This window comes from Physeter macrocephalus, chromosome 11 (assembly GCF_002837175.3).
Source record: "Physeter macrocephalus isolate SW-GA chromosome 11, ASM283717v5, whole genome shotgun sequence".
NCBI classification, from domain to species: Eukaryota; Metazoa; Chordata; class Mammalia; order Artiodactyla; family Physeteridae; genus Physeter; species Physeter macrocephalus.
Window position 1 is genome coordinate 12,200,406 of NC_041224.1, and position 27,976 is coordinate 12,228,381.

A 27,976-nucleotide genomic window follows, 5' to 3' on the forward strand; every position below is an offset into this window, starting at 1 on the left:
AAATTATTCGGTCCTACTTTCAGGGACTCAGTAGGTGTGAAATGAAATGTAGAAAGCTGTTTTATTTAAAGAGCTCTCCAGAGGAGAACCACTGATTAAGGCTCTGTGGCCTTATTTGGGGAGCACAGATCTTTAGTCCCGGTGCACAGCCTGGCTTTATGACAAGTTGAAGGCTGGTAGATAAATTGTTCAGAATAGCCCAAGAACACGGGGCCTTTTAACTTCTCTTGGAAGAAGAGTGAACTCCCATTGATTGCAATTCCATGAATTAAAAAATGTAGCTAAGAGCTACAAATTGGATTTTTAATTAGAAGCACAAATTGGTTCCTTTTGCATTCTGTGTTACCTACACACCTGTTCTGTTTACCCCACAGAGGAGGACGATGACAGTGATCTCTTCGATGATCCTCTGCCAGTACCTTTAAGGCACAAGATTCCAAACCAGCAAACTCTTCGCCCTGAGGCATTTCCCACAACTGCGGTGGCACAAAACCAGCCCGAAAAACAGAGAGCAAGCACAGGATGCTTCAGAGCGGAGAGTATGCCAACTTTTCTTTGGGCAGACTTTATAGATTGTGAGGAATCCAACAGTGAAAGTGAAGAATCAGAAATCCCAGCTTCAGCTCAAGGAGACACGGGTCCTGTCCCACAGCTCCAGAAGAGGGCGGATGGGGAAGTACCACAGTGGGAAGTGTTCTTTAAAAGAAGCGCCGACCTCACTGATGACTGTTTGGAAAACCTCCCGTCCTCCACAGAGGCAGGGGGCTCTCAGTCTCCGAAGCTTTTCAGTGACTCCTCTGATGGGGAATCAACTCACATCTCTTCCCAGACGTCTTCTCAGTCAACACACATATCAGAACAAGGAAGTCAAGGCTGGGACAGCCAGTCTGACACCGTTCTGTTATCTTCCCAAGAGAGAAACGGGGGTATGACCTCCGCGAGCAGACGCGTCTACAGGCCAGGAATCAAAGACAACACCACTCTTGCCCCTCAGGTGGAACAAAACGTACTTTGCCCAAAGGACACGTACTCTGATTTGAAAAGCAGAGATCAAGATGTAAGTATAGGTTCTAGTGTTGGAGAAACAACCACTCTCAGCAGTGGGACGCACACGCCTCAGGAGGAAAGGCCACTAAATCTTAGCAGCGGCGCAGATTCACAAAGCTCCTCTGATTTTGAAATTCCCGCCACTCCAGAAGCCGAGCTACCTACACGAGAGCATTTACGATATTTCTATGAGAAGTTGGCAACAGGGGAGAGGATAGTAGTTGAAAAAAGAAAAAGCTCACTTCATTCTAGAGCAACCACCAAAAAACCTATACCAAGAGATAATAGTCAAAATCCTAATAGATAAATTAAAATGGAATACTTAAAAATGTTCCTATAACCTAAAAGGTGGCAGTAAAGGGGAAACAGAGGACCAAAAAATAGAGGGAAAACAAGATATGGGAGAACTAAATCCAAACATATCAATAATTACATCAAAACAGAGGAAAAACCATAAACCAACTAGATATACTGTCTATAGGAAGCTGACTTCAAAAGACTTGGGTAGGTTTACCAGTGAAAGGATGGAAACCTTTACCATGTAAACCTTACTTGAAAGAAAGAGGGAGTGGCTATGTTACTAACGATAAAACATCCAGTTCACTGAGACAGAACCCTAAAAGTACCGTACCGTACAGCTTTGGAATATACAAAGCAAAAACAACTGAAAGGAGAAAGACAGACTAATGCACAATTACAGCTGTAACAGAATCAGTCTACAGAATATCAGCAAGGACACAGAAGAACTGAACAGCACCGTCAACCAGCTGGATTTAACCGACACTAAGAACACTTCACTTCATCCAACAGCAGAATACACACTTTTCAAGTTAACACAGGACAACGTTCACCAAGACAGACCATATCCTGGGTTGTAAAAACACTTCAGAGTTAAAGAATAGGCTTGGATCTATTACTATAAACTGATGGCGACAGAAGAAAGTCAGCCCCTTACCTATCTCAGGTGTTCCATCACTTAAGAGCGTTGGTGTGGATACAGTGGTCAAATCAAAACCTAAAAGAAAATACTTAAAAGGCATTCAGCTTCCTTAAAGTCCATCGATAGGTTATGTTTTTGCATAGTTATGTATGTGGATTTAATAAAGTTATTAGCAAATATTCATAAACCCTTTGGTTTGCTGATATTTCATAGATTAAGAAGGCAAAAGCAGAGATTTCACCTCGAACAAGAGTCTCTAAAAAACCATTTGCGGATCAATTAAACTAACAGTGAAATGCAGTATCACCACGCTGCATTGTAATTAAACCAAAAATCAATACTGGAGCCACAAAACTAATTCAGGTTACAAGACTTGGGGTCAGCGGGAAAGGAAGATAAACTGGGTGTTCAGGGGAACCGATGTCAAGTGGACCCAGGAAGCCAGCCCTCTCACTTGTCCAGAAGGGAATCTTCCATTCTCAGATGTTGGCAGAAGGATAAATCGGCCCTTGTCCATTTACACGGGAGAAAAACCGGACAGTGACGACTGCCCTTCAAATCCCCACTAAGAAACGGGCACGAGAGAGGGAGGAGGGGAGGGAACCGACACGACTGCGAAGGGTCGGGGCTGAGGGTAAGGGTGCGGCTCCTTCCTGACTGTTCTTTGAGGAGTATGTTGGATCACAATTTACAGCGAGCGTCTCTGCCCTAAACGACTCAACAGCGAGTTTTATTAGTATGTACACCAACACAGACTGGTCTGAGCATAGTAAGGTAGCTGAGGGCAGAGGGGTGTAAGCAAGAATGTGACGTTTAAAGGGAACACGGACCCCTTTTTTTCTAGCTCAGATGCTAGCCTCAGCTTTTGACGAAATACACTCTCCAGACTCAGTATGATCGGGGCAGGGTTATATATTATTCCATTCTGCCCCGCTCCCCTATGAGTACCATTACCTAAATCCAAGGTGAACACAGAGTCACTGGAGAGAACCAGTGGGGACTGCAAAACGTTCAACACTCGTAACTACAACAGGCCTATTACAGGAACCCAGAAACTTCATTTTTCACTTTAGGCTCTAAAAACTAGTCACACTTCATAATTACACATCACATAATCAAATGTTACTACTACATACATTTGTATCTATCTATTCACTGACATTTAAGACTTCATTTTAATAGTATAGCTTATGATCCAAGGTGGGTGTTTAAAACATGCCTGTAAACATTCTTCTGAATATATTCTTAGCATTTTATAATCTCACCATGAATTTAATATTCCATACTGCCACATTTTCATTGTTGTTTCATAGGCAAGTCTGGCGTAAATAAATGCTGGCTGAACGAAATTTAAGGGCTAAGAGCACTAGAACAGACTTCGATCAAAAAACCTGTAGTGACCACCAAATATTTTAAAGTACAGGTTTATAGTACAGAGTAATTACAGCTAATAACTTATATACGGTACTCACTCTGTGACAATGCTTAATTCTTTTACAGGCCCTTTCCTCCTCACGACCGCCCTTTGAGGTAGGTACACTTACTGTCCCCATTCACACATGAGGAGGTGAAGGCACGGGTAGGTTTAGTCCATGTAGTTAGTAAGGGGTGAAGCCAGGACTCAAACAAGGCACTTCAGGCCCCCAAGTCCATGCTCTTCACCACTATGCACTAATGCCTCTCAGAAAGAGCATAGAAGTGGGCAGGGTTAATTACAGTGGCTACTTGATTTTTACTTCAAGAACTGTGACGTATGAAAAAGTGAAAAAAAAGTTTCAAAATACCGAGATACGTCACAAAGGAAACCCAGTGGCTAGCTACATTTGCCTTAGAGAGGAATCCAGGACTTGGAAGTTTGTTTAAACCAACAAACAGCAGAAATGGATTTTTTAAAACAGTCTGCCTGAAGTTGGTCAAATATTTTAAAAGTAGTCAAGTCTAGCTTATGATCCTGGGGATGTTCATGTCCCCTAGCCGGTCTAAGCCTGTTTCTTCAGTATGTGCTGCCATAAGGAAGACGGCGCCGACCTCACAGACGCATGAGAAGCACAGGAGTACGGATAAAGGGCTTAAGACTTGCTCAAACATTATTAGCTCTAATTCTAAAATTCCTTTGTACTTCCAGGCAGTACTTAGCACAGTATGTTTAAGTACCTGGTGACTAATAATAATGCTCAAAAATTTTAAAAAGTATCCGTCTACCTTATGCTAAGCGTAAAATTCTACTTTGATACTCAAATGCATGAATCATGACAATAATAAGACTTTCTTAAAAGTAACATTTAGAGGAATGGTATATAAACCTTTGGTTAATCTCAATAACAGGTAGTCAGGAATACATCAATATTTTCCTGCCCTTTTTGTAGCCTTACTGGAAATGACAGTAAAATATTCAGAAATAAAGCTAAGCCATGATAAATAGAAAATCAAATGCCAAACTAAATTTATTTTGCTAAAGAGAAACTGTTGAACTATAAGAAAAATAAGTGCAGTCTAGATTTTGTGCATATGTGGGGGAAAAACCCTGAGATTACCAATCGTGTATCACAATCCTCTTCTGGAGATACCGAAAACGATGGTACCAATACAACTTGAACAGCGGATTAATTTACAGTTTAAACTTGATCTAAATATTACCCTTGAATATTTGCTTTATATTGAGAGAACAAACTCTGACAACTTCGGAAACTAAAGAAGCTAAATATTGACTTAAAATAGTTAAAGCTCCTAACAGCTTCGTTTAAATAGTTTCTATCATTTTACTGCTTAAGTTCAGCCTTTTAACAACTTAAGGGTAATGCAGGTATTTAAAAATTTCAAAGGCTCATTACGTTTCTATTAATAAGGACAAGACAAAACGGGTTTACCCAGAATAGTCATTCTCCCTTTGTCCTCCAGCTTTACATTTCTTTAACAGAGAGTAGACAAGGTCAAATAACTAGACAGTAAAACACTGACCTTTTAAAAAGAATGGTACAATTACATCTTTGAACCTGTGAGAATTATAATTCAAAGCAAGTTTGGCCTGTAAACCTGTGACGCTTTTTTTTTTTTTTTTTAACCACTGACACCATGTGACTATTTTTTTCATAAAGAAAAAAAAGGCACTAAAAATGTATTTTTTTCCTTGACACCTTCGGCAAATTTTGGTGAGCAGATAGAATATACTCTGAGGCTCCAAACATGTAAACAATTTACCCTATATTATGAAAGAGCAAAATCCTGTGATAGCAATATAACAAAGTGTAGCTTCTCCCAAAAAGGAGGTTAAGGATTAAGATGCGAAGTGCTGCTTTCGTGAAGTCAGTTCCGTTTTACCCAAGCTTACTGTAGGTCATGAAAGCCTCGGGCAGGGAGCTCTGGCAGAACTTAATTAAGAAGACCAAGATTTAGACTTATCTGCTGCATTCGGCTTCATGTTGGACACCATGATTAGAAGTCCCAGGATCAGAAAGAGATGAAAATATAGTTTTTCCCGACTGAGGTTTCACTACGTAGGAGAAAACAACAACAAAAAAACCCCAAACAATGAATATATTCCATTTCAGTCTTCATAGTTCAAGTAATAAATGGTCATAATTCAGACACACACTTTGGCCAAGCCAAGTTTAGCTTTATCACATTAAAAAAAATTCATGTGTAAAATAAGTATCAGTTCAAAATATAGATCACTTCTTAAGAAGGGCCTGCAGGCCCTTTATTTATTATAAAAATAATTAAATTTGGTGGAAAGGAAATGTTAAAATTACCTGAAATTCAGAAGATGTAATGTTAATTATTGTGTGGAACATTATCGTTACATACAGCTGCTCTCAGGGGTATCTTGTTTTACTGTGGAGACCAGAGCTACTCAGCATGGATCGCCTAATTCCTGTTATCAAGAGGGCCCTTAAAGTGCTGCATCTCCCCTGCCTGGCACTCCAAAAAACCCTCCTGGTCCCAACCGCCCCATCCTTTCAAAGAAGCATAACAGCTAGCCATTCTAGAATTTTGGGGAGAACATTTTGGATATTTTTCTTCTACAGGATTAAAAAATCTTTTAGAATTACTGGTTCAGACATCCACCGCTCCTAGTGGTCTAGATTGCTTCAAAATATTAAATCAAGCTGTAATTAAACGTTTTTACATTTAATTTTAGACCTTAAATTTCTATATCATTAAGATCTCAATGTTTTAATGAAAGTAGAAAATAGAGTATAATTCAGTATCACCTATTTGTCTCAAATACAAGTACAATGAGTAATAAGTAGGTAAACAGGAATGACAATAACAAAAATAGAACTTGTATATTTGTCCAATAAGAATTAACTCTATTTCTCTAAATTCAAGGTGTATGGCAAGTCGAATATTTGATCTTAGTGACTGTTACATCATTAGTTTAACGCTTAAACACCGAAGGAGGCATTTCTCTATTCACACAGACTTCTACACAGATCTGTAAATAGTTTGAATATGTATATTTCAAATTAGTCTATGTGACCCTGTGTTCCTCTCTTCAGAAGCATCAGTAATGCATTTGGCCAATAGTTTGAAACACGAATTGTAAATTAACATAGTGTATAATCTTGATAATATGAAAAGAGTCCCAAATACTTATTTTTTAAAAATGGTAACATTAGGAAAAAAACTATAATCATCATCAGTTCTATTTCCTGAAAATTCAGTTGAGGTAACCTCTGCAAGTCACAGCTCCACATTTGCACACAGTTCTGGCCCTCTTTTTGGCTGGGCTGTGGTCAATAGAATCTGAAGATATATCTCCAGAACCTGAATACGTAGAAAAAGAAATACAGGAGAAAGAGTTAAGACAATTCATAATGAGTTTCAAATTTTCTATCAGTTGTAAATTGACAGAATCATTACAAACTGTCTTGAAAGGATGCTGTGGGCTAGTAAGAGGTAAAGTGTATGTTATTAGTCCATATTTATGAGAATGGATTTGTGAAATGATGAAACTTACTAGTAAAATCCAATATACAAGCATTCATTTCATAAATTGCTTAAGAGCCATAAAGCAAGGTCAAGTAGTAACAATATGTAAAGGGCATCATACTTAGAAAAACAAAGAAAAGAAAACACATGTTGTCACAGTAAAGCAAACAGAATTAAATGTTCTCTTTAAAAGCCAGATTCAGGGGCCTCCCTGGTGGCGCAGTGGTTGAGAGTCCGCCTGCCGATGCAGGGGACACGGGTTCGTGCCCCGGTCCGGGAGGACCCCACATGCCAAGGAGCGGCTGGGCCCGTGAGCCATGGCCGCCGAGCCTGCGCGTCCGGAGCCTGTGCTCCGCGACGGGAGAGGCCACAGCAGTGAGAGGCCCGTGTACCGCCAAAAAAAAAAAAAAAAAAAAAAAAAAAAAAAAAAAAGCCAGATTCAGTTAGGAATGGAATAAGCTCATATGTGATTTAAATCATATTTTCAATCTTACGAATACACATCTTTTAGTAAATATTCAGAAATGTAGGCTTAAAATTTTTTTAATACAAGTAATATTGAGAAAAGATGTTATAATAAATAAGCTTCTGTATGGAAGTTCTGAAAAAAGCAGGCAGCAACATGCTGTAGAAGAAAGAGCATTACTCAGCCCAAGATCAGGCAGACCTGGATTCTAGCATTAGCTCTGTCAGATTAGCTTTGTGCCCTGAGCAAAGAGACAAACTCTTATAGCCTCAGTCTTTAAAACCTTAACATTAGTTTGGTTCAGATGCTCTAAGGTCTTCTCCTATTCTGATTAGATTCTTCACACTGAAACTCCACCAAAGAAACTGTATTTGAAAATCATACCTTTCATTTGATAATCAAAAGTGAGCTCTTCTCCAGCATTTATAGTTCTCGTAGAAAATAATGCTATTCGGGGAAGACGGGTGTCGAGGTTATCAATGAAAACGTTGAACACCTGAAGATTTGGGTCACACTAAAAAGGAACATGAGAGCCCACTGAAGTAAAATTGACATGAACGAGCTCTTCTACATGCTATATAAAATCTTTAATTTCCCAAAGTATTAGTTTTAAGTTCTACTAGAAATTAAGTTGCGTATTGTTTAGAGGTCTTTGAGGCATGCACATTTAAAAATACTGGGTTCCCTTATAGAAAATTTCAGACATACATAAAACTAGAGAAAATAATATAGTAAGGCCACATATATCCACTATGCAACTTCAAAGCTTATTAACATTTTTGTCAATCTTGTTTCATCTAGTCCCAACTTCTTAATTGTTTTTGGAGAATTTTAATGCAAATGTTAGATAACATTATCATTTCACCTGTAAATATTTTAGTAAGGTATACATTTTTTCTTTGTTTCTGAAATTTTTTATTTAATATTTTTGGAGCATGTCTGACAGCCGGTAACTAAAACCACAGAAGGTGCAACTGCAGATAAGGAGGGACTACTGTAACAAAAAGTTTATTGACGAGCCTAGAAAGATTCAAAAAATGCCCAAGTGGAACATCTAGCAATAGAAATAGAATTATTGAAATTAGAAGTAAAACATGCCCTATCTAGTAAGGCATATTTAAAGAACTTGAGTAACTGTTTTTAAAAACTCAAATCAGCACTGTAGAGCTCCAATTCCATATTGCATGGGGTTTCATTTCTTAAACTTCTGTTTGGAATTATTCAGCATTTTGAGAACTCGGCACTAAATTCTAGCACATGCAAGAAAAGATCTGGTGAATCATACTAAGAAATCAAAATAACTAATTGTCCTTGAATAGAATACATCTATTTGGAGAGTATCTCAATTTTATCATTAAGAAAAAATTAAACATTTAAGTAAACCAGAAAACAAAGGAGTCAGAAGGTCCCTGACATTTCATTACTAATCATAAGCTAGTTTTTTGGTACAAAATCCACCAAAAGATTAACATGGTCTACCTCCTTATATGGTCAGCCATAGAACTTATGCTCCGAGACACATTTTCCTTGTAATCTATAAAATGGAGATAATGTCACCTAATCTATAGAATACAGATAATGTCAATCTCACAAGCCTAATACTATGTTACCCATCTAGCACTTAGGAGGTGTCCAGTAACTCCTAACCTCCCTTACTTTTGGAAATAGTTTTTATAGAGTATAAGATTCTGGAGTTAAGGTTCCAAGTGTATTCTAAGTTCTTTTCAAACAAGAATTAAGAATACTAATTCATAATTTAGAAAAGTAGCCCTAAATACTTCAATACTCTAGAAATTCTCAAATTTTATTAAAATGTTAACATGTTTACCTTTTAAGAGAACACAGCAATCTACCCTTTAGTTGTGTGTATCCTAAATTTAGCTGTGTTAACTTCTGTAACCCATACAGTTATGCGTTAATTCTTAAACTTTTTACCTCGTAACTCCTCTGCTCATTAATTTCCTCCTCTATGAGGACAATACCTATCTCATAAAGTTGTTGGAAAGTGTAGATGAAGTAACATATGTAAAGACTCCTGCAAAATGGATGTTATCTGGTAGGCACCTCGATGAATTTTCCTAAAACAGCAGTAATACCAGGAATTAACAGAAGAGGCCCTTGTATTAAAATACTTTGGAGATAATGAAAGACTATATAATTTAAAGACAATTTTTCCTCAAGTATGGAAAATCTTTTAAAACAGTACTAATTAGTCGTGTCTATACTTTCTCTCTTACACTGTGATTCACAAAATGAGACACATTTCCATATCGAGCTGCATCCACTGTGAATTCATCAGATTCATAGTCCAGATCAAAGAGATATGTGATTCCTTTGTTGTCATATAACTGCCCCCGTCTTTCAGCTTCTTCACTTGTGATTACCTAAAAAGAAAAAACTATAGTATATTATATAGCTATTGCTGAAGAAACACCCATCCATAAATCTATTAATTAACATATTAATGCCTTCAAGTGCATAAAAAGAAATAAAAGTGCCATCAAAATAAACATTCACATAAACTACTCTAGAAGAGCTAGATGAACAGAGGAGGGAAATCAAAGAGAGGAGAACGGATGGTGCAAACGGAGTATGACTGTTCAAATGAGAGTTAGGACAACCCAACAATTAGCAAGCTGAAACAGTGCCCAACTTCGATTCCAATTTAGTGATATGTTCAAAAAAGCTACACAACTACAGCTCTCTGTAAGACATAACAGAGTGTAAAGGACTAAATTTAGAAGTAGTTATGCTCTAAATATGCTCTGAAGGCATATTTTTCCTGTAACGAATCTGTGTGCAGTTACAAATGGGAATTTGTTACAAATACAGGAGAGAAGGTACGTTAAATTTGCAGTCAACTGTTTGGAAAGTTTAGTTTTGTAGAACAGGTGGTTTTCATGAAATCCTGTAGCTCACAACCATCATCTGTACAGTGCTGCTCTGAAGAACACAGCCTGACCACACGCTCAGCTCAAGAAACCAAAAATGGCTCAAGTGATTCATGGTGTCAACCAAATTTAGCTGCCGCGTTCATTAAACCAAAAAAAGAGAACAATTTGATTATACAAGGTCTAGTATTCTGAATGGTGATTTATAATAATCTGCCATTATCTAAAAATTTCAGGATCAAAACAGGGATGCAGTTTAACCTCAGATTCTGGATGAATACAGATAACTAAAGGTGATCCAATTCCAAACAACTTTTAAAATATCTGGTTTGACAACCCCAGACATGCGGTCACACTCATATGTTTCTAGCCACAGCTTAGCCCACCACTCGGTTTGAGGAAGTGTGGTGCAGGGGTGAGGTGCAGCGATCCTGGAGCCTTGGTTTTGAACCTCGGCTCTTCTTTACTACTAAGTGACCTTGGGCGAGCTGCTTCATTTCTCTGTGCCTCAGTTTCCTGCTGTGCGATAATGGAGGAAATACTACCACCTCCCAGAGTCGCTGAGAGAATTTAGTAAGAGTTGAAACGTAAGGTGCTTAGAATAGTATGTGGTAAATACTATTTTTTGTATATATACAGTATATGTATAAAAATAAATGTGCTCAGTAGTTGGTATTTTGGAGAATGGTCTTCGTAGCTGAGTTGCAGATGCAAAGAGTTTGGATTTTTCTTACCGGTGGATGCAATAAATGTTTTTATGTGTGTTTTACAATACTTGCTCAGAAAGCATTCATGTACTCTACCGTATCATTCATGCTGATGCAAAACTGAGTTTTGCCAACTACACTTAATCATATTTGGTCAAATGGATGAAGTAAATTACAATTTAAAAGTTTCCAAGTCAGGATGTATTTAGATCTGATACTCTTCTTAGGACTTCTGTGTAAAAATAGTGGTCATATTTTCAGTTACAAATGCCAGTTTCAATGACTATGAGTGGGTGTTTGTTGAAAGACGACTCTACTTCATCTGTCACTGCATATAATTTTTTTTGTTCACATTCAAGTTTGTATTTCTCATGATGCCAGTGAACCCTTCCCTCAAACCTGAAGTCTGTACATATTTGCAAACGGTAACAGCAAAACGTACCAAGCGTGTTTGTTACTGAGGTAAAAGGCAGCGCCTCAAGAGCACGAGCCTCCCGCACACTGTCTGCTATGAGAGAAGCGAGCGTACCTCTCCGACATATTCCATGACAAAGCTCCTTCTCCTAATCTTCACGAGGGTCTTTACGCCCCAGCCGCAGCCGTTGCTGGTCCGAAAGATGCAAAGTGAATACTGTGTGCCTTTTTGGACAATCCTGTTGGGACAATCGGGTCCACACTGACACCGTGAGTTGCATTCGTAAATGGGGGTGCCAGGTGGGATTTTAATTTGTTGATTTTTATTATAAGCCAAAAGAACTCCAGCTTCAGCAGGACAACATTTCTCAAAGAAGCAATCTGTGCATGAACAACCAAAGGTGGCTTCATTTACTAAGCTGATTCCAGGAGCTGGTTTGTATTCATTAATGTAGTAGAAGTCTGAAGGGGGGCCCTCTAAGTCCACAGTATTTTCAACAAAAATCATTCCTTTGTGATTCTTCCTTCTGTTGAGTTCGTCCTGCCATCTCTGCAGAGCTATCCTTTGTTTAGCCTTCTTTACAATGTATTCAGCAATGGCAGGTTTCAAAGCTCTGTGATTTTCTTTTAGAGTTATTGCTTTGCCTTTCTTTACCTGAGATAAATAATTATGCTTGTCATTAGAGAACTGCTGAAGCAGTAATGGGCACTTGAGATTTTGCAAAGGTTCCCAAGTATTTGTAGAATCTGGCCATCCTTTCCATTTTACAAGATAATATTCCATATCCTTAAAATATAAAAGAAAATGCAAATCAGATTATGACAGACCCAATTACTGAAAATAATTTAATATCTTAAAGAGTAAGGTATTCATTATCATTTTTCTTAATAAAGTTCAGAATACACCGTCACAAGTTACTAGCAGATGAAATACAAATCATAAAACTATTTTTCTTTATATTACATAAACTATGCATAGAATTTAGATGTGGCATGATGTCTGACCACAGACAAAAGAGTCGCACCTGGAGAAAGATAAAAGTACTGAAAGTCATGAATATGTTACCAAACAGTGATCGAGTGACACAAAACATATTGATCTTGATCATGGAAATAAGCTGTCCCAAAATGAATAATTTATGACCCAGGTCAGTGGCTTGCTTGGCCAGCACAGGTGTAGGCATCCTCTAAGGTCCGTAATTTCATATTTTACACTGGCTATGAGGGAAGTTCTTTTTCTCAATGTCCTGGGCACACATCCCTTAGATTTTCTGGAGTGAACTGTCCCATACTGTCACTGCTGGCTGCATGTGGCTACGGAGCACAGGGAATGGGGCTAGTCTGAACTGAGATGTGCTCTAAGTGCCGTACACACTGCAATTCAACAACTCAGCACAGGAGAATAACGCAAAATATTCTGTGAATTTTAAAAAAATATTTCTTAACGTGTAAATATCGATTACACGTTGAAATAATATTTGGGGTTAAATTAAATGTATTATGGAAAGCAATTTCACCTGTTTCTTTCCATTTTCTTTAACATGGTTACAAGAAAATTTAAAATTATAGTCGTCCTTCGGTATTCACCAGAGGATTGGTTCCAGGACCCCTCTCGGAACCCAAAATCCACGGATGCTCGAGTCCCATATGTAAAATGGCACAGTATTTGCATATAACCTACTCATATACTTTAAATCATCTCTAGAGTACTTACAATATCTAATATAATGTGAATGCTATATAAATCATTGCCAACACATGGCAAATTCAAGTTCTGCTTTGGAACTTTCTGGAATTTTTTTCAAGTACTTTCTATCCGGGGTTAGTTGAATCCTGGGGTGCAGAACCCGGGGATACGTAGGGCCGACTGTATACATATGTAGCTTGTACTATATTTCTATTGAACAGCACAATTCCACAGAGTTCTTACCTTAGACTCGCCCACGGCTGGATTAGGTGGCAGGCCCTCAAGGCACCAAAGATCAAATCTTTTGACTTATCCCTCAGACTGCTGCTGGCCACCATGGTACCTGAAATCTTGCCTTCCCACCCCAGTGACTGGCTACGTTTTCTTCCCTTAAAGCCAGGCAATGCTATGTTAAGTTTCTCTTAAAAAAGGTAGACTAGGCTTCCCTGGTGGCGCAGCGGTTGCGCGTCCGCCTGCCGATGCAGGGGAACTGGGTTCGCGCCCCGGTCCGGGAGGATCCCACGTGCCGCGGAGCGGCTGGGCCCGTGAGCCGTGGCCGCTGGGCCTGCGCGTCCGGAGCCTGTGCTCCGCAACGGGAGAGGCCACAACAGAGGGAGGCCCGCATACCACAAAAAAAAAAAAAAAAAAAAAAAAAAAAAAAAAAAAAAGGTAGACTAGTGTATGTAAGGAAAAAATTTTTCAAGTCAGGTCTCTCAATTTTGTCTTTGTTCTCTGGAATAGTGAACATATATCCACGAGCACTAGGGTAAAACGCCTTCTGAAATATGAAAGTGATTAAACTGCATTCTATGTTTTTTAGTTATTTTAATTCATAGATATTGATAAAAACTTAACCGGGATACGTTTGCTTTTCCCTGAAATTTTTAATAAAGGTTTTATTATAAAGTAAGGATGTTTTACTAGTCATAGTTTATTAATGCCAAGTGACCTGGCAGGTCTAGGAAATGTGGTATAAGCCGCACTGTGGAGGCACCATTGGGTGAGGCCGCTGAGGCAGCTTTGCAGGAGGTCACCTGACTAGTGAGAGTGCTGATCTTCATCTCGATGTTTTATTATATTCTACCCAATAAGTAGTAATGCTTGTTAATTAAAAGACCTTTGCTTCTTTGTGAAAATGGTCAAAATATGGTTTGTTAAAAAAAGTGGCTCAATTATGGTGTGAGCCTATGCACAAAAACTGTACTTCTGTGAAAATATATACTATGATTCCAGGAAAAAAAAAAAAAGCCTAGACATATATTGAAGCGTTAGTCATACTGGCTCACTAAAACGTAACATGGATTTCTCCCTCCTGAGCTGACTACTACAATTCGGGATTGCTGTTGGCAGATATATGCTCAATAATGATGAGATCCACTTGGCAGTATCTAACATTACCGATTCCCCTTAACTATGAAAGTTAAAAATGTTTCTGATTCCAAAATAAAGCAATTTTTTTTTTCCTGCTACAGTTTTTCCTACCATAGCCCTGGGTTATACCAAAATTACCAGCAAACAATGAAAGAAACAGAAATGGTGGCTTCAAGTCAGATGATTAAGCTACATTATCATTCAGCAAAACTAAAAACACTATGCCACTGCAGTCAACTTCCAAAATAATATATTGTTTTATGATGAGTCGCTTGCAAGTTTTGTATGTTAATCACATTGTACCTACCTAATTTATGGATGGTAAAGATGCTTCGAAAACATGAGTGCTACAGAACTATTAGTAACATTTTATTTCTACTTTGTAGACTCCTTTAATTTTATAAGCCTTGTTTTACTTTTAAAATCCAAAAAAGATCTTTCCATTTTGAAAAATAAGATAATTTTATACAGAAAAATCAGTTTGACTTAACAAATTCAATTACTTCAATACCCTAAAATTTCAAATAAGTCAAAAATTTCTTAACTCTCATAGGATTATCAGTATCTTATTCAGATATGCAATCAACTCTTGATTACCTATAGAAATGGAGTCATAAAAATGATCTGTTAATCCATTCCTGTATAATTTGGAATGCATCTTATTAATTTTTTTCTTCAAGACATTTTCCCCACTATGTTTAGCTTAGGTTAAATTCATTCAAATATTTTAGTATCTATTACGAGCATATGGAAGTTTGGTCACTAGAGGGTGTGATGAGATGCAAGGTAATAGCCTTTAGGAGCAAAATCTCGCTGGGAAAGGAGGGCAACAGTATGTAAAATAAGTAGCAGTGCAAGATGGTACAATTTTAAATGCCAAAACAAATAAGACAATAGATACCACTAAAATACACAGAGAGAAATCAATATAGGTCAATGAGAAAAAGGCACAGAGGAAGTAGAACAAACTACACTGTGAAAGACTGATAGCATTTGTTGGGTAGGGCACAGGGCAGGCAGGATGAAAAACACAAGCAGAAGCTTGGAGCTAAGATTTGCATGAAGTTTCCAGAAAACAGTGAAGAGATGGACTTAGCCAGCTTTAAAGTTTAGAACATGAAGCGAGAGATAAAACGGTAACGGCAAGGCAAGAGCAAATTTCGGACAGCTGTGAACACCTGACTTTATGGTAGGCCAATGGTTTTCACAATTCTTAGAAACCACGGTGTTTCTGTGGGGAGCTTCATTCAACGTAAATACATTTAATTCCGTCTTGTCTACTAGGAACTGCACTTACACAATGCAGACACTCAGGGCTCTGTCTTCGGCCCCTTTTCACACTAAACAAGGGTTCATCTCTTTTGAGACTCTGAAGAAAGCTACAGACCTTCCCCTATCAAAAGTCACATGTATGATACAATGGGTAAATTCAGGATATGTGGATTCCAGACTAAGAATTCTTGCTCCAGATGTTCTCTCTGGGCAACCTCTTCACTCCAATGGTTTTAACTGTATGCTGCTTCTCCCCAAATTTTAGCTGCAACCCCACAGAGTCAATAGCCTACTGGATGTCTGTCTCACAGGTTCTTAATCAATCTCTCTCCATGGAACTCGCCACTGTTGTTCCTGAATGGTTTCTCTCTGATCTCCCCATCGATGGCAGCCCTACCCCCATCTACCTAGTCACACAAGTCGCAAGCCAGGTCAATCTCACCTCTTCCTTCCTCTCAACCCAACCCATCACCAAGTTTCTCCAATATGCTTCTTCTGGCCCACCTCTTTCGCCAGAACGCCCGTTCCTGCAAGCCTTCAGCCTTGCCCGGATTAGGACATTGATCTCCTACTGGTTTCCCTGCCACCAGACTGAAAACACTCCACTCTGTCCTTCTCTACTAACATGTAGTTTTCTTATAAAAACAAAAAATCCACAGTGCCAGCCATTCTGTTATTTTCTTGCTTAAAAATTTTAATGGCTCGCCCACTGCCTGAAGAATTACGCTCAAACTTCCTATAACAACACAGATCATTCTTGACTGGGTCCCTGACGCCTCCCTGGCTCAATGTTCCAACATGGCCCCATTCACACACCACCCTCCAGCCACACTGAACTGCTGTTGGTAACTGAACATGCCGGGCCATTTCACACTTTTCTGTTGCTTTGTTCACACAGTTATTTCTAATTCGAATGTCTTCTTCCATTTATCTACTGAACACTTATTTCAGTCTCATCTTTTATGTGTAGAAAAACCTACTCACCTTTAAAACTCAGCTCAGTGTCATCTCTCCCGTGAAGTCTTCCCTGCCTCCGATCACCGCCAACTCATGTTCCCATTTCTAATCTAAACTGTAAGCCATTTGTGGGGAAGGAAAGAATCTTATTCTTTGCAGCCCCAGAACCAAGCACAATTCCCTACTATATCCTAGGCTTTGACTAAATGTTTCTGAACGTATAACGAAAAATACAACTACCAACACGTATGCAACATAAAAATCACAACAGTAACGATATGAATCCTTAAAAGAAATACAGGCTGTTCAACTTAACCTGGAGATGGCAATTCATCGTTTTTCAATATTTGTTCTATCATCTGCTGTCTGTAGCCAGTAAGTGGTAGCGAGCATACTTTAAAATATGTACATATGGGGGCACAAAAAAGAACAACAAAAACAATCTGCCTTCCCAGTAGCTCTTTTTCCCCTGCAAGTTTTGAAGTAATCACAATATTCAGTATTAGTGGTAGAATAGCCTGAATCTGATTATGAAAATCCCAGTGTTCCCTGAGAACACAGTTTGAGAACTATTAACGGTCAATGGAAAGTCATTGGATTTCCATAGCAGTAACCGACAGAGGGTAGGAATTTGGGGGCCTGGGTTAGAGGCCCAAGACTAACACAAATGAACAACATGACCTTGGAGAAGTGCCTCTTGGAGCTCTGCTTTCCTGGTCTCTAAAATTCAGGTTTTAGTCTAACGATTTCTGTTATTCCAGTTCTTAACAAATCACTCTTAAGTGCAATCAGTCTTTTAGGAGTATGACTCTATTGTTAAATGTGGATATTTTTGTTAGTATGTGGTAGTATGTGGCCATGCAGTACACTGGTAGTCCTAGAGACATAGAATGATCTGGATACTTTACAAAATCAAAGCTTTGGGTAGTATTTCTTTAACATTTGATTCCTAAGGGAGAAGCCCCACCGATGTGCATGGGGGCTCTTCACTGATGAGCTGAGGATGTTAATAAAGAGCACCCACGGTTTTGTCAGAAATTTTTCTGTATGAAGGGGTGACATGGCAAGAACATGGCACAGAAAAATCACACAGCACTGAGACTACCACAATTTACATCCTTTGAGTTCCACTGGACCCCAGCATGAGCTCATCACGGTAACCACCCGGTTGTTCCCCCAGCTAGCATTCTTTCCACTTCCCGAGTTGGCTATTTCAGACCTCCTCCACTTCCCTCAGGGGTCCCTATCCCACCGCCTTCCCCGTTATTTTCAGTAGCACGTGACCCTGAACGTGGAACTAGACAAGAAGGGGACCACAGATACAACAGGAGAGACGTCCTTCCTCCGCCAATTACTCCCCTCTCCTGTCTCTTCAGTTTCTTGCTCTCTCCTGATCCTCACTAGCATCCGAATCTCCCTTATTTTTTAAAGGCAAAATTAAACTAAACCTCCTTTGAGATACAAATGCTTGAATAAAGTAAGGGATCCCGAAAAGATATGATTACTAAAAGTTCAGAGATCGGAGACTAAGGTCACGGGGTGGAAGATTTCTTTTCAGTATAAGAAGCTTTATAACATTCAATTTTAAAAATCATATTATCTACTTGGATTTTTTTAAAAATTATAAACCCCCTTAGACCCTACATAGCCCTTCTTCAAAGCTAGAGTTCTTGAAAGAGTTGCCCATACCACTTGACCCTGCTTTCTCACCTCCAACTAATTCTTTAATTCACTCTGTTTTGGCTTCTTCTATCCATACCACAGAAACGCGCTAAGGGTGTCAATGCCCCGTCCACCGCTCAATCCAGAGGGAGCTTTATACTTCTTTGACCCACTTGGGTACGACTCTATTTTGCTGACATTATCTCCTCCTCAGGCTGCCATGTTTACTCTTCTGATTTTCTTCCTACCTTTCTCGCCAGTTTTTCTCAGCTGCTTTGACAGCTCTTCCTGTGAGTACCACTTACTGTTCCTCAGTCCTGGCTCTTCACCCGTTTTCTTTACTTGCATCACTGCAATGGCCTCTTATCCTTTCAATCCACTCATGGCGCAACAGCCAGAGTAATATTTTCAACACGCCTCTCTCCCCAAGTCACTGCCCTGCTCAAAACTACAAAATATTTCCCTAGTGCCCTTAAGATAAAGTCCACAATTCCTTTCTTGGCCTACAAGGAGATGCACCTTCTGGGGCCTGCCCCATCCTCCCAGCCTCATTTCAATCCCTCTATGTTCCACTCACACTGCAAATTCCTTGAAGGAGTCGTCAGGCTCTCTGCTGACTCAATACCCTCCCCCATTATCTTTTCACCCTTTAGTACTAAGTTTAAACATCAGTTCCTCATGGACACCTGCCTACTCTCTCCAGGATGAGCTAGAGCCTTCTGTTACATTAGCCTTACCTCAACTATAATTAAGTCCTTTGTACAATGACATTTGAGGTTTTTCTACTCTCACTGAAAGATAAAGCCCATGGTATCAGGGGCCACACCTCTGTGTCATTCTCTGCTGAGACTGCTAGTGCCCAGTGCGTGACACGGTAGATGGCAGAAGACTGGAGAAGTATCTGCAGAGTTAACGGAGGGGTGACTGCACCCAGCCCGGGGGCTTCAATCCCCATCTTCTTGCCAACCGCTTCAAGAACAATGCTTCCATTTAGTTCTCACTCTTGATTTGGAGCCACATTTCCAACTATCTACTGGTCGTCTTACACTTAAATGTTCTCAGCCCTCTTCTCCAACTTCAATCCAGTCCTCCTATCCTAATCCTCCTTAAGCCTCATCTTCCTATATTCCTGGGTCTTGGTGAACGGTATTACTATCCACGCCATGGCAGGCTTTCCTAGATGTGGATCCCTCACTGCTGGATCCCCAGCCAACCCCCTGACCACTAAACCACAGACTTAAATTTTACATCTGCTACAATTCAAAAAATCACCGACTTATCTTCGTCTCTACTGTTACTACTTTAGTTCAAGCACCACCTCTTCTTGCCCAGATTACTGCAACAGCCTTTCAGAATGTGTAGGTTACGCACATGTCATTGCCCTTCCTGCCAATCCACGTTCCTCACTGCAGACAGAAAACTCTCTGAACTGCACATCTGAGAGTGTCACTCTCTTCAGGACCCTTCGATGACTCCCCACTGCTGCGGGACGGCTGGAGTTCCTCCACTCGTCTGTCTCCTACTTCCAGATCCTACCACCCCATTCTCTATGTTAAAGCCTTAAGGAAAGACTCTACTCATCTTATCAGGCCCCAGCTGGAGATGATCTTTTCTGGGAAGCCTTCTCTGACCAGCCCAGGCACACCTCCCACAGATCACATCATGATGTCTGCCCTGCCCTAGCGCTTATTTTACTTTTGCGTCGGGTGATTTACTTGTCAATCTTTTTCACCGGGCTGTGAGTTCCTTAAGGTTAGGGACAGTTTCTCATGAACCTTTATTTTCCCACTGCCTAATGTAGTACTTGACACACAGAAGAAACTCAAATGTTTATTGAGTGAGATGACAGAAAGGTGAAACGGGAGATATTAGTCAATAAATTGCTGCTATAATTTAAGCGTGAAGCTATGAAGGTCTAGTCTAATAGTGACGGTGAGGACTGGAGAAATCACTGACGCAAAACCCAGTTCAACTCATCAACCATGAACTAAATACCCATCACGTACTAGGGGCTATAGTAAGACATAGTCCTGGCCCTCAAATTGTTGACAGTTCAGCAGCTATGAAACAAAGCTACAAAATGTGAACAGCTCTGGAATAATGACAAGAACAGTGCTTTATAAGTCCTGAATATAAAGCAATTAATTTTGCTAGAGGTGGGGAAGGAAAGGAGGCTCTATGGTTGGTGGTAACCTTTCAGTTGAACTTTGCAGGCCATGCAGATTTTGCAAGGAGAGAAGGGAAACAATATTTCAAAGAGGGAACTGTAAGAGAAAAGCAAAAGGGCACAAAGGTGCATGATGTGTTCAGGAATTGGAATATAAACTATGTTTGTTTTTCAGCTAAATTCTCAATGCTTAGAAGAGTGCTCAGCTCTTAGTAGATACTCAGTAAACCTCAGCTACATGGAAGAATTTACAAGTATATCAGTGGTGGTAAGGAAGCAGGAAATGTTACAAGAGAACATACAAGTAGGATATGTTACAAGTCGGGTATGTTACAAGCTGGAAAGGGGGCTGGTGGCCAGATGATAACAGCCTTAGTCCAAAGGGTCTCAGCTTAGACTGGCAGACACCAGGGAGCCATTTAAAGGGCTAAAGGAAGGTCCTAACGCAATCAGAGCTGTGTTTCAGAAACAACTGTAATGGCTTTGAGGAATATGGTACTGAGACAGTGTCTTTCATGAGCTAAATGGAGGGGAACATGTAAGAAAAGGATAGGGTGTTAAGATCTTTCACCTGCCCTGAACATGAGAGATAGACAGAAAAGGTAGAGGTACGTTCAAGTAATACTGGCTTACAGATTCAGTTATCTGTGTTAGGCAGGATAAGAAGTGAGGAATATAAGTGGGTTGTAGGAGGACATAAACGTGCAAAGGGTGCTTATTCCAAAGCAAGGAACCAAAAGGAGAAGGATGAAGGAGAAACTAGTAGCAAAAGTTACCCAAACTGAACTATAATACTCAGAATCCTGTAGTATAAGAAAGAAAATTGGCAGCTCCTTCAATGTAAGCACAGACTTCTTGGTAACTTACTCAGTCTCTCAAAGTATAACAGGAATGAACAGGAAAAGACAGAGAGGTAGAGACCACATAATCTGATGACCTATTAGATTTAGAGGGTAGGAAGAATTTTAAAAGTATGAAATTATAAGGTTAGGTAACTGGGAGTATTATGATTCTGTCAAACTAGGTAGGGAACAGTAGATCAGGAGGCAGATTTGAGGGAGGAAAACGGGTACAGTTTTGAATACGTTGAATGTGGTACCTGTGGGGTGTCCAGCTTGAAATGAAGCTCAGGAAGAAGTCAATGCCTCACAAAGATCTGAGGGTCATGAGCCAGAGAGAGAGATATAAGCAGAAACCACTGGGAAAGAGGTCATCGACAGAGCAGCTTCAAGGTGAGAAGGGGGCCGAGGACAGAGCCTTGGAGATTATGTATTAACACTTCAGAAGGACAGGTAAGAGACTGTAAAGGAGATTCAGAAAGAACAGTAAGAAAAGCTGGTGGCAAAAAGAAGTGGAGATAGAGGTGAGTAACAATGATGACAGTACACACCTCTACGGCACGACCACCACAGGTCAGTCTCTGCTCACAGTAACCCTACGAGACGGTACTGTAATGATCCTCATCCCATACGGGAAGCAGCGAAGGAAAGAGAACCTACGTATTGTGCTGAAGGTCACGCAACTAGTACATGGTAGAAGCAGAATGTGAACCAGAACCTAGGCAGTCTCTTCTACACAAGAGTTTCAGAGAAGAAAAGAGTAGCCAACAGTGTTAGGTGTTGCAAAGTGGCCCAGTAAGACCTGAGGTCCTCGGGTTTGGCCTCGAGGAGGCCACTGACAGCCGTCAATCAGAACAGAGGGGGTTAAAAAGTCAGGAACAAGTGGAAAGGCAAGCCTCAGCAGAAATTTTTTGCAAACTGTGTATCTGATAAGGGACTATCTAGAATACACAAAGAACTATTACAACTCAATAATAAAAAGACAAAGAGCCCAATTAAAAAAGCCAGGTGACGGATCTGAATAGACAGCTCTCCAGAGAAGATACACAAATGCCTATAAGCAGCGGTCCCCAACCTTTTTGGCAGCAGGGACCGGTTTCGTGGAAGACAATGTTTCCGTGGACGGGGGCGGGGGGCGGGGGCGGGGGGAGGACGGTTCGGGCGGTGACGCGAGCGATGGGGAGCGGCAGGTGAAGCCCCGCTCGCCCCCCGGCTGCTCACCTCCCGCCGTGCAGCCTGGGTCCTAACAGGCTGCGGATGGACAGCTATAAGCACTCGGGAAGATGCTCAGCATCATTAGCCATCAGAGAAATGCAAATCAAAACCGCGAGACACTCCATACCCACAAGGACAACTATAATCAAAAAGTCAGATAATAACAAGTATTGGTGAAGATGTAGAAATTGAAACCCTCATACGCTGCTGGTGGGAACGTAAAATGGTGCGGTCACTTTGCAAAACAGTTTGACACTTGCTGAAATGGTTAAACACAGAGGTACCATATAACCCAGCAACTCAACTCCTAGGTACATATCCAAGAGAAGTGAAAACATGCCCACACACAGACTTGTACATGAAAGTTCGTAACAGCATTATTTATAATAGCCCCCAAGCAGGAACAACCCAAATGTCCATCAAGCGATGAATGGATAAATTAAATGTGATACATCCATACAATAGAATACTTGGCAATAAAAAAGAATGAAGTATTGATACGTGCTACAGCATGAATGAACCTTGAAAACATTATGCTAAATGCAGGACGCCAATCATAACGGGTCACATAAATATTGTACGATTCCATTTATATGAAATGTCCAAATAGGTAAATCTATTGAGACAGAAAGTAGATTAGTGGTCGCCTAGGGTTAGCAGGGAAAAGAGATGGGGAGGTTTGGGGGGTGACGGCTAAGCAGGATGGGGTTTCTTTTTAGGGTAATGAAAATGTGCTACCATCTCCACGACAAGTTTTAGAATAATCCTGAGAGGGTACAAAAAGCTTTGAATTGTACAGTTTAAATTGGTGAATTGTAGGGTATGTGAATTATATGTCAATAAAGCCGTTTTTTAAAAGTTAATGGGAAATGAAGTGGAAGGAAAAGACAGGAGATGCTTGAGTGGGGAGGCAAGACCTGAGAAAGATTCCCGAAGGTTAAGGAGGATCTGAATAGGTTTACTGATTAAGATATAGCAGTGGAAAAACAGTGCTTGGTACAAAAAAGACACCAGAGGTTAAGCAAAGTCCTAAAGGGGATGGGTAGGAAGAAAAAAGCAAAATGGTGGCACCTCTGAAAGAATGAACAAAGATACAGGTAACTGGTGTGAAGGTGAGTTGAGAGCTCATCCTTGAAGGATCCAGTGAGGCAGGAGTCTGCAGCTGAATATGAGAGGGTGAGGGATAGAGTCAGAAGTCCAGAAAAGTAATAAAATTTGGAGAAACTGATGACAAAAATGGAAGAAGCAAGCAAAAGATAAAAAGCTTGTCAAGTAGAACCGAGCAGTGCAAGAACGGAAATAGTATGTAACAGAACCAAGAAGTGTGCTTCTATGACATCTGTGGCTAGACTGGTCAGGACGGGGTTTATAAACTGAATTGACAGGTGACAGGGTTGTTCTGGGGTTGAAGGCTGCTGAGAGCGTAGGTGAAATGCTTCATCATAAAATCCCACTGGGTGGGGAAGTCAGTGATACCAAAAGAAGATGGATGTTTCAAAGGAAGGATCGGATTTAATGACTGAATCCATACGGAGGATGAAAAAGGAGGAAAACAAAGAATTACACAGGATTCCTGATTCATTCATCTGCAAGAACTGACGGATTAATTAATTACAACAGAGCTCCTGTAGAGGAAGTAGGCTACGGACAGGTGAATTACTCCAAAATATATTGTAAGGTTTAGAGTGAAAGAGCTTCTTGAAGAACAACCCTGTAGAGGAACAGAAACAAAGTGAGGCCCAGAGAAGGTGAATGACTTTGCTGGAGTCCTGAGGTTCTAGACGAAGCCTAGAGACGACTGTGAACCCCAGGCCACGCTGCCGCACGACAGACCCTCGCTGCAACCCGAGTCTGACAGGACGGCGGGAACACAGACGGTGATGCTTCCTGAGGACACTCAGCAACACTAAAACCGGCGTGACCTTCCAGGTCCACCTCAGGTGATAGTGGGGAAACATGATTCACGAGCAGAGTGAATGACAGGAGGAGCCAATCTCGGATAAAACGTTTGCTCTGGTAATCCACCTGGAGATAATCAAGAGTTGGACGTAGAACGATATTGATATAAGCACCCTGAAACATTCTAACACAAGAACATTTTATGCTTCAAAATCCTCTCAGTGTTATTCGGCAAAACAGATGATAGGACATAACTTTATTATGGCCAAGAATTTTAACCATTAAGAAGAGTTCTGCTTACTTTTAAGGTTCTTTTTATGTCACAGAAATACGAAATACCGAATTGAAGTCTGATTAGGTCTCTTTTAAGGGTCTAGATATTTGCCTTACCTTTACTACCTTGTAGTCACACAAGTATTCCACCTCATAATTGTTTAGATTCCTTTTGGTGATTCCAATCGATTTACATGTGAGCTTTTCTTTTCTACATAATTCCTGAAGAGTATCAAGTGAAACTAGGCAAGGCACACACCAAGCTACAATAAGAAAATAGAATTCTTTACTAGTGAAATAGCTACTCAATTAAAATAAAACAAAACAAAAAACCAAAAGAAAAAAAAGGGGGAAAATCAAGACCTCTATATCCCCACCCTTCAACTGGCAATTTTATAAGACTAAAAATTCATATGACAGGAAACCATGTACATGTCTTTAAGAAAAAGTTAACCATTTCTGGTAAATTGGTCTTCATGGATTTTTCTCATGGGTCTCTACCCTACATGTTTAACTGATGTCAATTTCTACTAGGCCCCCTGAACAAAATGTTTCACGTCTATAAGCTTGCATAAGATTACATATAGATGCAAAAGTCGAGATAATATTTTTGACTTTTTCATTGTATTCTACACAGAATTGCTCATTTTAAAAAATGTAGATCTCAAGGACACGCTCATTATTGTTAGAAATACATCTTAAATATATTTTAAAATAATCTTATATTGTTAAAAAGTAACAATGTAAGATTCTTAGTTGAACAGTAAGAACTAAAATCTAATTGAAATCTAATTCTGTAGTTACATACTCATACGTCACATGGCCTACTTGTCCCATTTTGGAAGGCTGCATAAAATTTTAACTCCGATTTCGCCCAGGCTGCGATGTATTATTATCAAGGTCAATAAACCCGGGAGTTAAAATAAAACAACGGAGAGTATATTGAGTTTTGTTACCACTCATTTCCTGTATTGCTTTCAAAGCCAAGAATGACAATACAGAGAGTATTCAATTTACATAATCCACACATCAAGCTTGAAGAAAATCAGCCGTCTTCATGATCAACTTTGTAGAAGCCAGTAACTAACTCTGCTGCGGAAGATTTTACCCTCAAATTCCTGTAAACAGTATACGCTACCATACTGCACTGAAAGTATGTTAACACAAACTGATATTTAGAAACAGGTAGTGAACCTGGCTTTATGGCTAGCGCTAGAAGCACCAGAGAGGATCAAGAGGTCCTCTGCCCCGGCCTCCGCCAGGCCACCGAGCTGCATGATTTTAGGGAGGTTTCCATCTTTCTGGGTTTCAGCTTCGCTGAAAAAAATGGCAGGGTTGGAGTAAACTGGGATTACCAAACAAAATTTATCAGCAAACGCAGGCTTTACTTGGTAGCTCTCCAAGGTAGTGGTGATAACCTTTTGCGTTGGAGGTAATTTCCAGGGAGGAGAGAACAGCTGGTCTTCCTATATTCTCCCCTCGCCCTCCCCACCTCACACCGGGATTTCACGGTCAGAAACCCCGAAGTACGATTTCCACACGCGCCCCCAACTCCTTCCAAAAAAAGGACGCATGATTCTAGACCAAGAAAGTGAAAAGGATTTTCCCCCAAAATATCTGGGGGTAGAGTCTGCTGGTTTTGGAGTGCTGGTTTGGGGGGAGGGGAGTGGCAGAATAGAAACGACCCCTTAAGTCCCTTCTATTGAAATAACCTCAAAATAACCTCAGGATATCTTGTGTAAGAGGTAACCTCATTATGCTGATCACATGCAGACGAGGTTCCTCTGGACTATCTACCCAACGTGGATTTGTCTGCCGGTCCTACCATTTTCACCCAGTCCGAGTAACACGAGGATTCAAGACGCGACCCTCCACGGAAATGCTGTTTTGGAGAATAAGAAAACTTGGACGATAAAAAACTGCAAACCCCCCGCCCCCGCGGCAGAAAAAGAATTCATTGGTAAGATTAAACATTTCTTGACCACCACGAAAACTTGACACTACTTCCACACTAACCCCTAGCGGAGGAAAAGTTGGGGGGTAATAAATCCATAATCCACGCAGAGAGGCGCAGCGCTGGAAAATACCTTTCAATTCTAGAAGGCAGTGAAAGTTCCCGTCCTTCAGCGCGCGCACAAACACACGTTCGGCACCGAATTCTTCGGCGTCCACATAAATACCTCGCAAGTTCCCGGGGGGCGGACCGGTTCCCGTAAGCCAGGGGCTGCCGCCGCCAGTACCCACTTACTGGGGTTCTCTGCAACGGGGAACCGCCCCTCCCGGTGCGTCCGCATCGGGGTGCATCCTCACTCATTTCCTCGCTTAGCCTTCACACCTCTGCCCCGACCTCTCCCCGCTCCTCTGACACTGAGGTCACACTCACCCCACGGGGTCCTCCCGCTCCCCAGTTCCGAAGCCAGCCCGACCGCAAACGTCCCGCTCAAACCACCACAAAGGAGTCGCGCCCCCAGCGTGCCCACGGACCTCGAGCCGCGCCGGGATCCGCCGGGGCCGCCCGAACGCCCCCGCACGGCTGCCCCGAGGGGAGGGGGCTCGGGCTCGGCGGGCGGCGGGGGCCGGGCCGCCGGGTCGGCGGGCCGGCAGCGGGGCGCGCGGGCCGGGCCTCGCGGGGGTCGGGCGCGGGAGGGGACTGCGGGCAGCGGGCGGGCCGAGCCGCGAGGAGGGTCAGGGGCCGGGGGCAGGGAGGAGCCCGCGGCGCGCGTCTGGGGGCCGCGGTGTCAGTGGCGCGGGAGGCGGCGTCTCGCCGCGTCGCTCTCCGGCCGGCCCGCGCGTGCCGGCCCCGCTTCCCGGGCCTCGGGAGTTTGCCCGGCGGACGGGGGACAGTGCGGGGCGCCGCTCTCCAGCCCTCACCTCCTCGCGCCTCGGCCCCGGCCGCCGCCATCTTGAGGAGCTTTCATTCAAACTGGCGCGGTCTGACCGGATAGCTCAGCTGGCCCGACGCCCCGCCCCAGCCCGGCCCGCGCGGAACTCGGGGGCCGGGGCGGGGGACTAACCCGCGAGGCGTCCTGACGTCAGCGGAGGCCGACACAGCCGCGGCGGCGAGTGCGCCTGCGCCCCAAGTCTCCTCCGGGCGCTCGGAGGGGCGGGGCGCGGGGGCGGGGAGCGCTCGCCTAGGTGAAGGGCCACCTGCCCTGGCCTGGCTGGCTTAGCGCCTGATTCAGGGTACCGACATCAGGCCTTCCCACGCTTGTTAGTTCTTCTACACGGACGCTACGT

At 41.6% G+C, this 27,976-nt stretch overlaps 2 protein-coding genes across 10 annotated transcripts in view; one reads left to right on the forward strand and one right to left on the reverse strand.

Moving 5' to 3' along the window:
- The window catches only part of DCLRE1C (DNA cross-link repair 1C), a 49,778-nt gene extending 43,770 nt beyond the window's left edge, over positions 1–6,008 (forward strand). For all 7 annotated transcript variants that reach the window (XM_007125309.4, XM_024116355.3, XM_028496498.2 and 4 more), the window contains one exon: positions 375–6,008. In XM_007125309.4, coding sequence (XP_007125371.2) covers positions 375–1,354 — 980 coding nt within the window. In that variant the 3' untranslated portion in view covers positions 1,355–6,008. The remainder of the gene's footprint in view (positions 1–374) is intronic.
- Positions 6,009–6,106: 98 nt separating this feature from the next.
- SUV39H2 (SUV39H2 histone lysine methyltransferase) lies at positions 6,107–27,760 on the reverse strand. 3 transcript variants are annotated; one of them, XM_024116359.3, is made up of 5 exons: positions 27,611–27,760; positions 11,513–12,184; positions 9,623–9,769; positions 7,770–7,899; positions 6,107–6,754 (listed from the first exon to the last, which is right to left on the reverse strand). In XM_024116359.3, the coding sequence occupies exons 2-5, from the start codon at positions 12,179–12,181 to the stop codon at positions 6,648–6,650; spliced, it is 1,053 nt and encodes a 350-aa protein (XP_023972127.1). In that variant the 5' UTR covers positions 12,182–12,184; positions 27,611–27,760; the 3' UTR covers positions 6,107–6,647. The 3 variants fall into 3 exon arrangements, with proteins under 3 accessions (XP_023972127.1, XP_028352300.1, XP_054943725.1); XM_028496499.2 differs by lacking the exon at positions 27,611–27,760 and adding an exon at positions 26,827–27,009; XM_055087750.1 differs by lacking the exon at positions 27,611–27,760 and adding an exon at positions 24,857–24,998.
- Between the last annotated feature and the right edge of the window lie 216 nt (positions 27,761–27,976).

Coding starts and splice junctions, on each gene's coding strand:
- SUV39H2 (XM_024116359.3), bottom strand. CDS start 12,181: ATGGAATATTATCTTGTAAAATGGAAAGGATGGCCAGATTCTACAAAT. Junction 9,770..11,512: donor TCATGGAATATGTCGGAGAG/GTACGCTCGCTT, acceptor TTTTCTTTTTAG/GTAATCACAAGTGAAGAAGC. Junction 7,900..9,622: donor CTCATTTTGTGAATCACAGT/GTAAGAGAGAAA, acceptor GTTCCTTTTTAG/TGTGACCCAAATCTTCAGGT.